Source organism: Portunus trituberculatus, chromosome 5 (genome assembly GCF_017591435.1).
Source record: "Portunus trituberculatus isolate SZX2019 chromosome 5, ASM1759143v1, whole genome shotgun sequence".
Classification (NCBI taxonomy): Eukaryota; Metazoa; Arthropoda; class Malacostraca; order Decapoda; family Portunidae; genus Portunus; species Portunus trituberculatus.
The window spans coordinates 6482391-6499720 of NC_059259.1; the positions used below are offsets into that span (position 1 = coordinate 6482391).

Sequence of the window (17330 nt, forward strand, 5' to 3'; positions counted from 1 at the left end):
ACATAAGGAAGAAGACTTACGTTATTCCTCTCTCTCTCTCTCTCTCTCTCTCTCTCTCTCTCTCTCTCTCTCTCTCTCTCTTCTTCCTTCTTCCTCGTTCTTTTGTCCGTTTATTTTCCTCCTCATCTTCTTTTCTCTATTTTCTTTACTCATCACTCCTTCTCTTCCTTTATTCCTGTCTCCTTCTCTTCCTCTTCCTTTTTGTTCTTCCTTCTTCTTATGGTCTTACTCCTTTTCTCCTCTGTTCTCTCATTCCTCCTCTTCCTTTTCCTTCATCCTTCTTCTTATGGTCTAATTCCTTTTTTATCTCTATCCTCTCATTCCTCCTTTCCTTATCTTCCTTTCTCTTCTCCATCTTTCGCTTCTTCATCTTCCTCATCCTTGCATTCTTCACATTTAGGACTTCATGACGAGTAGGATGTTAAGGAGCGCCATAGGAACTGCTAGGAGCCTTGGGAGGGGCGCCGTAGGATGAACTGGGTGCCTTGGGAGGAGGACCGTAGGATGGGCTGGGTGCCTTGGGAGGGGGTCCGTAGGATGGGCTGGGAGCCTTGGGGGGAGGACCATAGGATGGGCTGGGAGCCTTAGGAGGGGGTCCGTAGGATGGGCTGGGAGCCTTGGGAGGAGGGCCGTAGGATGGGCTGGGTGCCTTGGGAGGGGCGCCGTAGGATGGGCTGGGGGCCTTGGGAGGGGGTCCGTAGGATGGGCTGGGTGCCTTGGGAGGAGGGCCGTAGGATGGGCTGGGAGCTTTGGGGGGAGGACCATAGGATGGGCTGGGAGCCTTGGGAGGGGGTCCGTAGGATGGGCTGGGTGCCTTGGGAGGAGGGCCGTAGGATGGGCTGGGTGCCTTGGGAGGAGGGCCGTAGGATGGGCTGGGTGCCTTGGGAGGGGGTCCGTAGGATGGGCTGGGAGCCTTGGGAGGAGGGCCGTAGGATGGGCTTGGCGCCTTGGGAGGGGGTCCATAGGATGGGCTGGGTGCCTTGGGAGGGGGTCCGTAGGATGGGCTGGGTGCCTTGGGAGGGGGTCCGTAGGATGGGCTGGGTGCCTTGGGAGGGGGTCCGTAGGATGGGCTGGGAGCCTTGGGAGGAGGGCCGTAGGATGGGCTGGGCGCCTTGGGAGGGGGTCCATAGGATGGGCTGGGCGCCTTGGGAGGGGGTCCATAGGATGGGCTGGGGGCCTTTGAAGGAGCCTTGGGAGGGGGTCCGTAGGATGGACTGGGGGCCTTGGGGGGAGGGCCGTAGGATGAACTAGGAGCTTTTGGAGGAGGACCATAGGATGGGCTAGGGGCCTTGGGTGGGGCTCCATAGGATGAGCTGGGGGCCTTTGAAGGAGCCTTGGGTGGGGGTCCGTAGGATGAGCTGGGTGCCTTTGAAGGAGCCTTGGGTGGTGGCCCATAGGATGGCCTAGGAGCTTTGGGAGGGGGGCCATAGGATGGCCTTGGGGCCTTTGAAGGGCGCCTCTTCTTGCTGAAGAGGGAGCGTAGGACGCCAAAGACAGGGGAGCGGCGCCGCCTGAACTGGTCCTGCAGGTCTAGGACGTCGCCGCGATCTGCAAGGACACAGACACACAGGGAGTAAAGACACACAGACACACATGGAGTAAAACCTCGTGTTTGGTGAGTGCAATAAACCTCGCCACTCACCACGCAGCACACTCACGCCCCGCCCTGTGTGTGCTGCTGCTGCCCCATGCCCTCCACACTTAGTTAGCTCTCTCACCGGACTCCTCACAAAGGCCACACTCTCCGTCCGGTGGCAAGGCAGTCTAGTGACCTCAGCATTATACTCCCGGGACTTGGGCAGGTCACATCTGGCCGTGACATCTGGCGCAGCGAGGCCCCACACCACACGCTGCTTGGTGACACCCTTCATTGCCCCACCAAATGAGCTCCACCAAGTTTAAACGCTCACACCTCATCCCAGGCACCAATGAGATCCTGTCCTAAACCTTTGTCGCCTGGCGGTCGCAGATAATGGGGACAGTTATGAGAATGTTGTGTTGTGTTGTGCTGTGTTGTGTTGTGTGTGTTGTGTTGTGTGTGGTGTTGTGTTGTGTTTTATTGTGTTGTGTTGTGTTGTGTTGTGTTGTGGTGTGTTGTGTTGTATTGTTGTGCTGTGCTGTGTTGTGGTGTGGTGTTGTGTTGTCGTGTTGTGTTGTGTTGTGTTGTGTTCATTCTCTGTTGTTCATGGGGTACTGGAAAGACTGTTGTTTCCTTTCGTAGTAATATTGACTGTAAACCTGAGAGACTAATGGCTGCGGAGACAGTATAGTATAATCCACTCGTCCTCCTCACACCTCTCTGGCATCAAGAAAACAGTGCATATAAGACTCAGAAAACGTGTGACAGCAGAGTGCTAGGTGTAGATGTAGCAAGCAGGAGGGATGTCTGGCACGCGACGCACGCCTTGCACGCTTTCAAAACAGGCTTACCTCCTGCTCCTGGCGGTGAAAACACTTATTTTTTACATCGTTACGGGAGGTTAAGTAAAAGTTAGTTATGGGACCAAGCAGGAATCCAAACATGATTAACCTTTTGTTTTAGGACTATTTCTTGATCGTAGAGATGAAATATTCGATATAGATTACAACAGGATGACTAAGTAAAAAGTAAAATCATAAGGCTAAGATAGGATTCGAACCCTTTTAATTCATCTCACTCAAGGATTTCATCTCGTGGTATTGGCGTTGATAAATAATGAATATACATGATTCATAGACAGCTACTGGAGCCTCGCTGAAAAGTAAAAAATCTAAAGAACCAAACAAGATTCTGCCGGTATTCACAAACGGTTTGCTCTCTCACCACGGCTATTTTCAATCCTACAGAGATGATTAGCGGGGTTTTCAAGAGTGTTTATCCAGTTAATAACGTAGAAATCTTGTCACTCTGCCTCTAGAACCGTAAAAACACCTTGAAAAAAAAAAAAAAACTCGTGTCAATTTAAATAAGTCTTTTGAAATAATGAAGGTGACAGAGATAATTAGCGGGGTTTTAAAGAGTGCTCCTCCAGTTAATGACGTGGAAATCTTGTCACTCTGCCTGTAAAATCGTAAAACACCTTGAAAAAACTCGTGTCAATTTAAATAAGTCTTTTGAAACGGTGGAGATGACACACAGAGGAGTTTGAGAAGACTAGCTATATGTGTCACGGATCGCCATGTGTGGGGCAGACGGATTCCTACAGACACTCTTGAGCCTGTATGTATTCTGAAACACTTTGCTCTCTTACCATCACTGCTTTCCAAAGGCTATAGCTGAAGATACTCATGTTTTTAAGGGTATTTTTATGGTTCTGGTGATGGATTGGCAAGATCTCTGGTGTATTTAAAGGAGAAAATGTCTTGAAAACCCAGCTATTCGTCTCTGTTGCCTTGGAAAATTGTTGTGGTGAGAGTACAAGGTCTTTCTGTATATGAGCCTCACTCCCTTGTGTTGTATTGTCAGTGTGTCTATGGAAGGACTCCACCAATGAGCTAAAGATACTCACGCCTGGCTGGCTCCTCCCACTCCTTCGTCAGATGGGTTTCGGTGTCCGTGCTGTCACCCTCCACCACCACCACCGCCACCACCACCACCACCACCTGTGTAAGGAATAAAATAGGTAAATAATGTGACTGACTGACTGACTGACTGACTGACTGTTTGACCAAGTGACTGGTTGAATATTTGACCACGTGACTAACTGACAGATTGGCCTGGTGACTGATTTAACTAACCCTTCAGTACTGGGACACAATTTTACCTTGAGATTTGTGTACGATTAGACCATTTTATTGACATTAGGAAGGGTCTATGGAGGTGAGAAGATTAATGGCCACAGTCTTCACTAGTTTAATCCCCCACATGAGTTTCTGAAGCTGTAAAAAATCACCAAATAGTCACCAGAATGAATATGGAAACGCGTCATGGTACTGAAGGGGTTAATGAAAGAGAGACTAAATGGTTAACTTAGAGACTGATTGGCTCTCTCTCTCTCTCTCTCTCAAACTATATCATGAAACACACAGTCAATCAAGAACATCACAACAACAAACCAGCTTCAGCAGTAACATCTTCAATAAATGTTCTCTCTCTGTTATTAATCTGTGTTCCCTTTTCGTCCTTCGAGTAAGAGCACACTCCTAAGAACAGCTCCCGTCTCGACCTCCTCTCTCTTCGCCCTCTCAAAAGCTTCTGGTGGATTTGTGATAAATGACACCCTTTATATACCTCCCTTTCACTCCCGCTCTTGCTTGAGTTGCCACCTCCTCGTTTATGTCATCGTTTCCTTAGTGTGTTCTGTTGTTATTATGATTTTTTTTCTTTTTCACCTTCTCGTTCTCTTTCACTCTTTTCTTTTTTTTTTGTTTGTTTGTGTACATCTGCCTTCTCTTCCTTGTTTGCGTAATGGATGGGAAGAGAAAAAGGAAAAGTGTAAATTCATTCTCCTCTTCTGCTTTTCTTTTCTTTTTTTTTTATTCATTTATCTATTCATGTTTACTCTTTTCAACTTTTTTTTTCTAGTGTTTTACTTTATCTCGTTACTTATTCATTTGCCTTTATTTGTATGTTATTTGAATTATCTGGTATTTTTGCAATGATATCCTATTGAGAGAGAGAGAGAGTGTGTGTGTGTGTGTGTGTGTGTGTGTGTGTGTGTGTGTGTGTGTGTGTGTGTATTGGGGTGTAACGTTGCCTAATTACACGCAGGTTAACACACGACAGGTAATAGTAATAATGGTAGTATTGTGACAGTAAAAGTAGTAGTAGTAGTAGTAGTAGTAGAAAAAGTAGTAGTAGTAGTAGTACTAGTAGTAGTAGTACTAGTAGTAGTAGTAGTAGTAGTAATATTTTTTCCTACTTCTCTCTTCTCAATTTTCTCTCTTTCTTTCTTTCTTTCTTTCTTTTTTTTTCTTCTTCTTCTTCTTCTTCTTCTTCTTCTTCTTCTTCTTCTTCTTCTTCTTCTTCTTCTTCTTCTTGTCACAATAGGAAGAAGATAAACGAAAGAAAAGGAGGAGGAGGAGGAGGAGGAGGAGGATCGAGGCCGTAGAAGAAGGAAAAGAAAAGAAGAAGAAGAAGAAGAAGAAGAAGAAGAAGAAGAACGAAGAAGACTTAGTGGAAGAAAAACTTGGACTTAGAATGAATATAACAATGTAAATAATATGACTATTCCCCTCTCTCTCTCTCTCTCTCTCTCTCTCTCTCTCTCTCTCTCTGAACATATGCGACGGGAAGAAAGTAAAAGGGAATATTAATGTCCGTGTGTGTGTGTGTGTGTGTGTGTGTGTGTGTGTGTGTGTGTGTGTGCGTGCGCGTAGGGTTACATCACTGGCACAGGTGACATAATGGGATCATCTACCTTTCATTATACCTGTGGAAAGCAAGCCAGGTAACATGTCGCTAACTTTTAATGACTGCTCGCACGAGAGAGAGAGAGAGAGAGAGAGAGAGAGAGAGAGAGAGAGAGAGAGAGAGAGTATATGCATGAAGGAAAACGTGCTGAAACCAAACGGGAAGGAAAGAATAAGAAAAGAAGGAAATTAATTAGATCAGATTAAGGAGACGAATGAATTATAAGAGTAAAAGGAGAAAAAATATGGTGTAATGTGTGTAATTATATAGGAAGGCAAGAGAGAGAGAGAGAGAGAGAGAGAGAGAGAGAGAGAGAGAGAGAGAGAGAGATGTATTTTCCTCTTTATTTCTGAATATCACTTACTTTTTATTGATGTTTCTTGTCCTAACTCTTTCTTTGCTTTATATAATCCCCCCTCTCTCTCTCTCTCTCTCTCTCTCTCTCTCTCTCTGATTATATAATGGGACCTCATCAGATCACCAGAATAGGGAACAGTTTCACTCCTGAGGTATAGTTCTTGTTCCGCATATAACCGAGGCACTTCTTACAAACATAACACATATTTGACTCTAACACCACTGAAAATATCCTTATTGGTATTATTACGTAGGAAATGTTTAATAGGGAACTACGTAGCTGTGAAAGTAGGAGCTATAGGAGTATAGTAAGTGAGGAGAGGAAATTCAATGCGCGTGAAGCTAATTTAGAAAAGATAATGTACGTAGGTAGGACTGATTGATTGATTGATACATTTATTGTTGAATTAATAAAGAAATATAACAAAGGAGGAGGATGCATGGACCTTGCCACCCACCCCCTTGGCAAAGACTTAAGGTTTAAGTATTAAAAATATTTAAATAGACAGTATACATAACAAGAATACACATACTTAAATAAATAAATACAGATATTGCACACCTTATTGCATAATAGAAAAGAACTGAAAGGAAATTAATAGGTGGTTAGTGTGAAGAAAACTATGCATTAAATGATCAGAAAATTATATAAGTATGCATTTTTATCAAGGATTTATCCGTTTATCATTACTATTTTCTTTTTTTTTTTTTTTACTTTGGAGTCGTGAAATTAGCATAGTTTCCCACCAAAAAAGCATAGAATAGTGGAATACGATGTGATACGAACGCAATCAGAGAGTAATGAGGAAAATAAAGAAATACATGAATGTTAAAATTAAATTAACCCACTTTTCTTTTAACCCCTTATAAAAATCCAAAAACTACTCAAAAATAAACAAATTAATTTTTCACTTAGTTTTCTACCCATAAATGTATTAGCAAACCAATAATAAGGAAAAAAAGAAAAAAATATATGGTAAGGTTCTGAGGAGTGATTACGTTGTAGCTTCGAGTGTCAACAAAGCCAGGCTGGGAGGCGAAGGTTGATGCGGAGAATTGGCGAAAAAACAGTGTCTCGGGCCCTCACCAACCTCACCAGGGGCGGGAACCAGGGCCACACTAGTCACCAGGTACATGACGCCCCGCACTCCCCATTAGGCACTGAAATAACGGCTGGTACACGTGGAAATAAGGTAGAATAGGGTGAAACACAACTGGGGTGTATTTGTGGGTAGACTGACGTGTGTGTGTTGATGAGGTTTGGGTATGTGAGTGCACGAGTACCTTTATTTAACCTGTGGCTGGTGGTGTGTGGTGCGTGGTGTGTGTGTGGTGGTTGTAGTGCAGTGTAATGTGGTGATGAGGACTCCCAACCACCTGTCAACACCTTAAATTAATGCACCAGATTGTTTTCCTTCTTGTTTTAGCCTTGGAAGTGTTCGAGTGGCTGTGATTTACCTGTAGATGGTGGTGTGTGGTTAGTGTAGTGTGGTGTAATGTGGTGATGAGGACTCCCAACCACCTGTCAACACCTCAAATTAATATACCAGATTAACTTCCTACTTATTTCAGCCTTTTAAGTGTTTGAGTGGCTGTGATTTACCTGTAGTGGGTGTAATGTGGTAATAGTGTTAGTATGCATCAATCTGTAATGTACTTGTTCATTTGACCTACTTCAGCTTGATCAGTAGACAATATCTTTCAACTAACCACTTCAGTACTGAGACACATTGTTATCTTCAGATTTGTATATGATTAGATCCTTTTATTGGCATTAGGAAAGGTATATGGAGGTCAGAAGATTAATGGCCAGAGTCTTCACTATTTTAATCCCCCACATGAATTTCTGAAACTATAAAATCACCAAATAATAACCAGAATTAATATGGAAATGTGTCATGGTACTGAAGGGGTTAACAGTGTCTAAAGGAAGAAGCTAAAGAGATTACACAAAACTGGCAGAGATGTGTGTGTGTGCGCTGGTGTATAGTAACAGCAAGGCACCACCAGCTGTCACCACCTAAAATGATGCGTTTGGTTTCTCCTCACCACCACATTGTTCTGTAATCTCATGTCGCTCATAATTACCTCTCATTATAAACTAACAGCCATGAAACTCCAGTGTTATTCTATATTTCCATTCCAGATGTCTTGTATTTAATATTTCAGTGTTATGCAGTATTATAATTTTCCTTTAATTATGATTATTACTATATGTGTTATTGTATTTCACTTATTAATCTAAGATACTTCTCTTTTTTTTCTTGTTTTGGAGATTTTCAATATTTTCAGTCATTATTTACATGCACTTTCTAATTTCCTTCATTCTCTCTTGATTTCATTCAATATTTACATTCACTATTTCCAATCTTCATTCTTCTCAATTATAAAGTATCATGTGTTATTAGGTAGTGTATTCCTTCTCCCCCTCCGATCCTGATACACATGATGGAAAGTATCGCTATTGGGTTAGAAAGGCAACCAACATGCCAACTAACAATTACTTAACAAATTTTTGCTGCATCTTAATTTTCCTTTATTCTTCCTGATGCATAGACTCAGGGATTTGAGACAGAGTAGGATTGTTAAGTTAGAAAAGCAATTAATATCCTAACTAATAATCATCTATCAAACTGACACAGGATTTTTTTTCTTGTACTGTTATTGATAATTAAACTTTTAGCGCCTTCAATATTGGGACACATTTTTAACCTTGAGATTTCTGTACGATTAGACCATTTTATTTACATTAGGAAGGGTTTATGGAGGTCAGAAGATTAATGGCCACAGTCTTCACTATTTTAATCACCCACATGAGTTTCTGGAGCTGTATAAAATCACCAAATAGTATCACAATGAATATAAAATTACATCATGGTATTGTTATAACTAAGAATGCAGTGATTACCAAACTTAACCTAACTAAAAATATATATCATTATGAGGTCCTTATCTCCTCCTAACACCCCTAAAGTTGCAGATATTGGTTAAGTTTTTATTTATTTTTTTTTCTATTTTTTTTTCTTTTATTTTTTAATGGAATTTTTTTGGGTAAAGGAGATACTTATTGGGGTGCCTCCTATCTCAAAGCCCACCCGCTAGGAAACCTACACTCATTAGTAAGGCTAGAGAAACATAGGTACACTTGACCCCTTAAATACCATAATGCATTTTCCATATTCATTCTGCTTACTATTTGGTGATTTTATACAGCTTCAGAAACTCATGTGGGGGATTAAGATAGACCCTTCCTAATGTCAATAAAATGGTCTAAAATAGTCTAATAATCTTCAATTTGCTTGCTATTTGGTGATTTTATATAGCTTCAGAAACTTGTGTGAGGGATTAAGGTAGAGAAGACTGTGGCCATTAATCTTCTGACCTCCATAGACCTTTTCTAATGTCAATAAAATGGTCTAATTGTACACAAATCTCAAGGTAAATATGTGTCCCAGTACAGGCAAACCCCGTGTAATGAACGTTTACACAACAAATTTTTGCCACAATGAATGTTTTGTTTTGTTAACCTTAAATCACATATCGAACATCAAACCCCACCGTAACAAAATTTTTATTGGAGAAATTTTTATTTTATTTAATTTTTTATCTTTTTCTACTCATCCAAGGACCCCATACAACGAATTTTTGCATAACGAACACTTTTTTTTAACCTAACGCATTCGTTATGTGGAGTTTGCCCGAACTGAAGAGGTTAAATTGAGGTAAAGCAAGATTAAGTTAGGAAGGTTTAAATAGGTCAAGTTAGGAAGATTTAAGTAACAAGTGTAAGTCTCCACTCGACACTCAGACAGACAGACACACACAAGCCAGTCATGCAGTAGTGTAATGTTATGACAGCCCTGACAAGTCACCTCGGGAAAACACTTCAAAATGTGTCCGTATGTGTGAAAGGACTTGTTGCCTCTCACTGCTTCACTTGTCATGGTGGGTGAGTGAGGTGGTGTTCTCTCTCTCTCTCTCTCTCTCTCTATCTCTATCTCTATCTTTGTTTCTTAGATGAAAGTTGATTAATAAGGGAAAAATATTACACTCACTCACTCACTCACTCACCCTCACACTCACTCATCCACTCACTCACCCTCACACTCACTCATCCACTCACTCACTCACTCACACACCCTCTCACTCACACACTCACTCAATAAATCAGGAAATAGGAGCTTGAGAAGTTAGGAAATAGAAGAAAGGAAAGCAAAAAATTAGGATAAGTTTACTACTACTACTACTACTACTACTACTACTACTACTAGGCTCAGGTGATGAAAACAAAAATAAAATGCAGAAATGAATGTTAAAGATTCCTATATTTTGATCCTTTCCAGCATTACTATTTATTCTTCCTTTCCTTTATTTATTTATTTATTTATTTATTTCCTTTATTTATTGATTTATTCTTCCTTTCCTTGGCGTGAATTGAGTCAAGGTAGTTATTTTGCACCCTCTGTTATTACGTCCTTGTCACTGCTTGATAGTTTCCTTGGCTAGAGTGAGTCAGTGCCTGTCCAACCCATGCTAAATGGAAAAATGCGACGTTAACCAAAAATAAGGATGACGATGGATAAAGTGAGTCAAGGTTATTATTTGTGCCTTGTATTTTTGCATCCTGGTGACTTGTAATAGTTTCCTTGGCTAGTGTGAGTTGAGCCAGAGTGAGTCTTGGTTGTGAGTCTTGGTTGTTATTCGCAGCCTCTATTGTTGTGTCCTTACCTCTTCACCATTTCCTTTTTTTTTTTTTTTTTTTATTATTTATACCATGTGGGCTTTTCACGGGAATTTCTGGGGTAAATGAGATACTTTTTGGGTTACCTCCTATCTCAAAGCCCACCCGCTAGGAAACCGTTGCCCCGAGTGAGGAAGCCCAGCCTACACTCGGACCGTGGACAGGATTCGAATCCGTGTGCTTGGAGACCCCTCGGACCCCAAAGCACGCATGGTTCCACTGTACCACTTCTCAATAGTTTCCTTGGCTAAAGTTGTTATTTGCATCCTATTATTGTATCCTTGTCACGTGTCAATAGTATTTGTGTCTTGTGTTGTATCCTTGTCACCTCTTCACCCTTTCCTTGGCCAGAGTGAGACAAGGTTGTTATTTGCTCCCTGTATCCTTGTATCCTTGTCACCTCTTCAGCAGAGTGTGTCAAGGTGTGTTTGTGTTCAATTTCTGGCACATCTTTGGAAATCAACTAATATTTTTGGTTAACGCGTGGCTGTGAAAAATAAACTTTTTACTTTTCTGTTCATTGGTGTGGTGTTGGCAAAGTGTTCAGCTGTGTGTGGGGTGTTTCTCTTATGATTCATGGCTAATCTTGTATTGTTGTATGCTTGTCACCACCACCACCACCACTGCCACCACCACCACCACAACAACATAGATGTGGTGTTGCTAAATGTAAGGTATTTTGTGGGGTGTTTCTCGTATAATTCATAGCTAATCTTGTATTGCTGTATGCTTGTCACCACCACCACCACCACCACCACACAACAACAACAACAACAACACTTTCTCAATATTTTTCCTGTGAATTTATAATGTTTATGTCTTATTTACTAAACATTACCATTCCTTCCTCACCTCAGCCATTCCCAGACCATTCCTACCTCACCCCAGCGATTGAAGCCTCATCCAAGCCATTTCAACACTCCTACTTCACTCATTCCTATATTCCTACTCTTCTTCCACAGGTGTTCCCAGCAGCAGGAGGAGCAGCAGCAGCAGGAGGAGCAGGAGGAGGGCATTGCATGTGGCTTCTCGGCTCAGTAGGTCGTGATGGGGGAAATTGAATTGGGTGCAGCTGCGGAGGCCACGATACAGGCTTACAAGGAGCTGGCCACTGATCCTGCCAAGAGAGTCGCCTTAGCATTGGTAGGTTACTCTTTCTCTTTTTCTCTCGCTCTCAATAGTTCGCTAGCTTTTTTTTTTTTTTTTTTTTTTTTTTTTTTTTTTTTTTTATTTATTTTTTTAAGGGGATTTGTCTTTTTTTTTCCTTTATTTTTCAGTTTTTTTGGTCTGTGCTTTCTTTTTTTTCTCTCTTTTCATTTCTGTTTTTTTCCCAGGTTTTCTTTCTTTTTGCTTGTGCTTTTTCTCTTTCGCTTTTTGTTTCTCTTGTTTTCATTTTTGTTTATGTTGTTGCTTTCTCTTATTCTCTCTCTCTCTCTCTCTCTCTCTCTCTCTCTCTCTCTCTCTCTCTCTCTCTCTCTCTCTCTCTCTCTCAATGATTTATCTAATTTTTCTATTTAACAACACTCAAAAATAAAAAACCATCCTAACTCCACTTCACACTAACATGAGAACCACCCACTCAATTAAAAAAAAAACACTTAAAAACACTCAAAATTCATCCACTTATCCACTTTTATCCACACAGGACCGCACATGCATCCAGTTCCTCGCCTATGTGGTGGCGGAGGGGGAGGGGACGCTGGTAGACTTGGCGGTGGAGACTCTGGCACTTATCGCGGAGGCTAAGGAATGTCGCCCCTCTCTTGCTAATACTTTCGGTGTGCTAGAGGCCCTGCAGAGCATTACTGAGTGAGTGCTGGGGTGGTGGGGTGTAAGGGGGTTTGTGTGTTGGGGTGTATTTAGGTGTGGTGGGGTTGTGTGACAGTGTGTATGGCAGTATGTGTGTGTGTGTTACAGGGTTGGAGTGGGGCTCATAGTGACTTGTTTCCATGTCTAGTTTTATCCTACTTTTCCTCAAATTTGTGCATCCTTTCTGCTGTTCCAATCTCTTCACTCGGTCCGTTCCAGATGTCCACCGTCCTATGTGGAAAACTGAGCTTTTTAATGTTTCTCAGATGTTGAATTTTCCTGATCTTCTTGGAGTGTCCTCTTGTCTGTCAATCTCCATCAGTGTTACCAGGTCTTGCTTATCTATTTTTTCCATATGGTTCACTATCTTGTACATTGTTATTAGCTCTCCTCTCTCCCGTCTATCCTTCAAAGTTGGTAGTTCCATTTCCTTTATTGTTTCTTCATAGGGAAGGTCCTTTATTTCTGGCACCGTTCTTTCTAGTTTCCTGATATCCTTCTGCCTGGACAGTGACCTCACCAATGCCACATATTCCAGTCTAGGTCTTATTATTATCAATATGAGCTTTTTCACCACACTCTTGTCCTTACTTAAAAACAAAAGAAAGGAAGAAAGAAAAAGAGGTGCCAGTCCCCAAGCAGTGACCAGTGTCTTCTCTCAGGGACGAGGAAAGTTACAGTGATGAATTGAAGGAGAAGGCAGCCGGTCTCTTCACCAGTCTTCAATTTGCCAAGCACGTTAAAGAACCAAAGCCTAAGGAGTCCACTGGTGCATCCTCCTCCACCTCCTCCACCTCCACCAGCAGCGCTCCCTCCTCCACCTCCTCCGCCAAGGATGATGTCGACTCCACAACGAAAGAAGTGGAGGAGAAGAAGCCAGAGAAAGTGGAGCCAGTGGAGAGGGTTTTGAAGAAGGTGGACGATGTGAGTGTGGTAAGTGTACTAGGTGAACCTCTTCAGTACTGGGACACATTTTGACCTTGAGATTTGTGTGCAATTAGACCATTTTATTGATATTAGGAAGGGTCTATGGAGGGCAGAAGATTAATGGCCAGTCTTCACTATTTTAATCCCACATAAGTTTCTGAAGTTGTATAAAATCACCAAATAGTAACCAGAATGAATATTATTTGACTATTTTAGACCATTTTGTTGACTTTGAAATATAATCTTTTCTTTTACTTATTTATTTCCTCTATTTATTTTTTACTTATTTATTTATTTTTTTTTTTTCAGTATGAATCTTACTCCCTCTGTCTGATCTAGCAAAATATAACCTCCTTCTCTATTTCATTAATTTCCTTTATCTATTTATATTTCTTTATTTACATATTTTTATTGACTTTTTTTTCTAATTGTTTTTATTTTTCTACTTATTCATTTCATTTTACTTATTTATTTTCCCAGTATCACAAAAATATAATCTTCTCCTCTACTTACTTGTTGTGACTTGAAAATCGAGAAGGAATTACTACATATTCACTTCATTTATTTATTTTCCTCGCCTCCCGCAGAAGGAGAGCCAAAGCAAGGCGTCGGTGGAGAAGAGGGACAGTTTCTTAGGCATCCACAACTCCAAGGCTAAGGTTGTCACTCTTTTCATCAAGGGAATGGTCAACCAGGTACTGCCAGCATTGTGGTGGTGGAGGTGGTGGTGGTGGTGAGATAAAGTAATGCTAAATGGTAGTGATGATGATAGCCAATAGTAGTTGTTGTTGTTGTTGTTGTTGTAGTGGTGGTGCCAACAAATACGACAATAAAACAACAACAACCAGTACCGAACAAGCAAAAAACAAGCAAAAAAAAAAAAAAAAAAACTCGGAAATAAACAGGAACCAAAACAACACCCCACTCACCCCCCCATCACACCCCCATGAACAAAACACCCCCTCCCCGCACAACAACCAATAAGTCACACCCCACTAAACACCCCCATCACCCCAATAAACACCCCTTCCCCTCCCATCCATCTAAACACCCCCATCACACCCCCACACCCCAATAAACACCCCTTCCCTTCCCATCACCCCTTAAACACCCCCATTACACCCCCATACCCTAATAAACACCCCTTTCCCTCCCATCATCCACCTTAAACACACCTCCACACCTCGTTTCCCCTCCCATCACCCCCTTAAACACACCCCATTCACCCCTTAACACCCCTCCACACCCCAGGAACACCGGCAGCGGGTGGAGGAGGAACTGGTGCGAGTGCGGGGCCTGATCAGCATTGTGTTTGACCTGAGCCACTCCCGCGTCACTTGTCGGGTCAAGCGAGACCTGTCCGTGGAGAAGCTGGCGGCGGCGGTGGCTCGAACTGAGACCCTCGCCGCACACCAGGTCACCACCAACGACAAGGGAGAGGAGGTGAGAGCGGGAGGGAGAGGGAGAGCGAGTGGGAGGGATAGAGAGAGAAAGGGAGAGGGTGAGCTAGTGGGAGGGATAGAGAAAGGGAGAGGAATAGAGAGAGAAAGGGAGAGGAAGAGAGAGTGAAAGGGAGAGGGATAGAGAAACAAAGGGAGAGGGAGAGAGAGAGAAAGGGAGAGGGATAGAGAGAGAGAGAGAGAGAGAGTGTGAGATATTTTTTGTTGCTGTTATTGTTTGATGTTTCTCTCTCTCTCTCTCTCTCTCTCTCTCTTTTTTTTTTTTTTATTTTTTCTTGATAGAGAGAAGGTCAGAGAGAGAGTTGTTTTTGTTGTTATTGTTAGTGTTTTTTAAGGGAGAGAATGTCAAGAGAGAGAGAGAGAGAGAGAGAGAGAGAGAGGGGTTGTCTTTGCTGTTAGTGTTCAATTTTTTCTTTTCTCTTTTCTTAAAGGAGAGAAGGTCAGGAGAGAGAGAGAGAGTGTTGTTTTTTGTTGTTATAAGTGTAAATTTGTTTTTCTTTTTTAAGTGTGTGTATGTTTGTTGCTGTAACTTCCTCCTCCTCCTCCTCCTCCTCCTCCTCCTCCTCCTCCTCCTAAACACGACTAAATAACCCCAACAGGAGATCATACCACTGTGCAAGTCCCCGACAGACACCACCACCACCACCACCTCCCCAGTTGAAGACCTTCCAGATTATTTGCCGGAGGAGGATTACGACATCAAGGACGCCCACTCTGCCATGGCCCCCAGTGGATCCTTCATGGAGACCGCCACCACCTGGATCTCAAGCGCCTCTAGTTTCCTGCAGAAGTCCTTTTATTGGTGACTGTGTGCCCTGTAGGATCTGCTGGTAGGATCTTAAGGATAGGGAGGTTTTGGGGTATCCTGTGCTGGGTGTTTGTTTTAAGGTTGTGGTGTTGTTGTGGTGGTGTGGTGTGGTGAGGGTCAGGTGTGTGTATAAATCTGTTTTTTTTTTTTTTTGTTTTTTTGTTTTTTCCAATACCATTTTTCTCCCTTTTTTCTTCGTTTCTTTTTTTTCTCTGTTTTCCTTCTCCTATTGTCTTTCTTCCTTTTCCTTTGTCTTTTCTTTCTTTTCTGTGTTTTTCTTCCAATAATTGTCTTCCTCTTTTTCTTTTTCTTTTTTCCAGTTTTTCTTCCAATATTTGTTTTTTCTCCCTTTTTTCTTCTTCCTTCTCTCTTTCTACATTTTTTTTCTCTTTTCTTCCTTTTCTTTCTTTTGTCTTTCTTCCTTTTCTTCTTTTATTTTCCTTACCTCTATTTTTCTTCCTACACTTCTCTTTCTCCCTTTTTTCTTCTTTTTTCTTTCTTTTTTTCTTTTTTCAGGGGGACACCTTACACAATGCCCAATTAAGGAATGGTTTAGGACACTGCCACCATATGAAGGACACCGTGAAGGATTCTAAGGGAGGTGCGTCCTAATGAGGCTTCCAGGAGAGGCATTTAGGACATCTCATCCCCATGGTGTCCTAAATTTTGCTATGATAATTTTTTGCAACATTTTTTACATTCCATATCCTTGTGTCCTTTAAATGTGTCCTAATATGGTTCTTCAGGTAGGACCGTTAGGATGTGTTGCCATTTTGTGTCCTAAATTTTGGGTACATTTTTTTAGGGCATTTTTATCATTATTGCTCTCTTTAAAAATGTCCTAAATAAGTTGATTTGGATTTTTTTTGTGGTATGTTTAGGTTTTCAAATCCTGATTATGTTTTTTTGGTGTCCTAAAATTAGTTATATCTTCTTTAGGGCATTTTTTTTATTTCAAGTTTCCTATTTCTTGGTGTCTTAAATGGCTGATATATTTAATGGTGTTTGTTGGACATTTTAGACTTGATTTTGTCCAAAGTTATGTCCTAAAACTTTGTATGATAATTTTTTAGGGCATTCTTACCCATTGTGCTGTTTCAAGATGTCCTAAATTGGTTCAGGTTTTGATTTTTTGGTGTTTTTTGGATACTTCAACTTAAATTGCCTTAAAATTTTGTGTGATAATTTTTAGGGCATTATTACCCTCGGTGCTGTTTCATGGTGTCCTAAATTCGTTCAAGTTTTGATTTTTTGGTGTTTTTAGGACATATCACTTTTGATTATGTCACAAAATTGTCTTAAAATTTTGTATAATCATATTTTAGGGCATTTTTACCCATAGTGCTGTTTCAAGGTGTCCTAAATTGGTTTGGGGCTTGATTTTAGGACATGGTATTCGTATATTTAATGGCGTTTTTTTTTTTTTTTTTTTTTGACATTTCAACTTTAGTTATATCTCAAAATTATGTCTTAAAATTTTGTATAGTCATATTTTCGGACATTCTTACGCTCTGCTTTTCACGGTGTCCTAAATTGGCTTGGGGTTTGATTTTAGGACATGTTATCCCAGTCATTCTCTGTTAAGGTGTTGGGACATTATGTTGCCTCCCAGCGGTGTCCAGTTAGTGTTACGGCAGTGGTGTTGCAGTGGGGGGGGTGTTGGGTATTTGGGACATTGTGTGGTGTTAACTTGTCTTTTTTTTCTCTTTTTTTTTTTTTTTTACTCTTCTATTTTCACTTTTTTTTTTTTTTTTCTTCTTTCTTTCTTTTCCTGTTGGGGACATTTTCTGATGTGTATTTGTCTGTTTTCTTCTTTTTTTACTCTTTTTGTCTTTGTTTTCACATTTCTTTCTTTTTCTTTTGTCTTTCTTTTCTATTGAAATGTGTATGGTGGTA

The 17330-nt window shown here is 41.3% G+C and overlaps 2 protein-coding genes across 3 annotated transcripts; one reads left to right on the top strand and one right to left on the bottom strand.

Moving 5' to 3' along the window:
* Positions 1-266: 266 nt before the first annotated feature.
* Positions 267-6825, bottom strand: LOC123514886 (extensin-like). The gene is made up of 3 exons (XM_045273147.1): positions 6781-6825; positions 3489-3582; positions 267-1548 (listed from the first exon to the last, which is right to left on the bottom strand). Exons 1-3 carry the CDS (start codon positions 6823-6825, stop codon positions 422-424), a joined length of 1266 nt encoding a protein of 421 aa, XP_045129082.1. The 3' UTR covers positions 267-421.
* Positions 6713-15566, top strand: LOC123513215 (armadillo repeat-containing protein 1-like). 2 transcript variants are annotated; one of them, XM_045270245.1, is made up of 7 exons: positions 6713-6819; positions 11393-11573; positions 12076-12239; positions 12902-13172; positions 13754-13861; positions 14418-14609; positions 15226-15566. In XM_045270245.1, the coding sequence occupies exons 2-7, from the start codon at positions 11478-11480 to the stop codon at positions 15430-15432; spliced, it is 1038 nt and encodes a 345-aa protein (XP_045126180.1). In that variant the 5' UTR covers positions 6713-6819; positions 11393-11477; the 3' UTR covers positions 15433-15566. The 2 variants fall into 2 exon arrangements, with proteins under 2 accessions (XP_045126180.1, XP_045126169.1); XM_045270234.1 differs by having other exon boundaries at positions 6721-6882.
* Positions 15567-17330: the final 1764 nt, after the last annotated feature.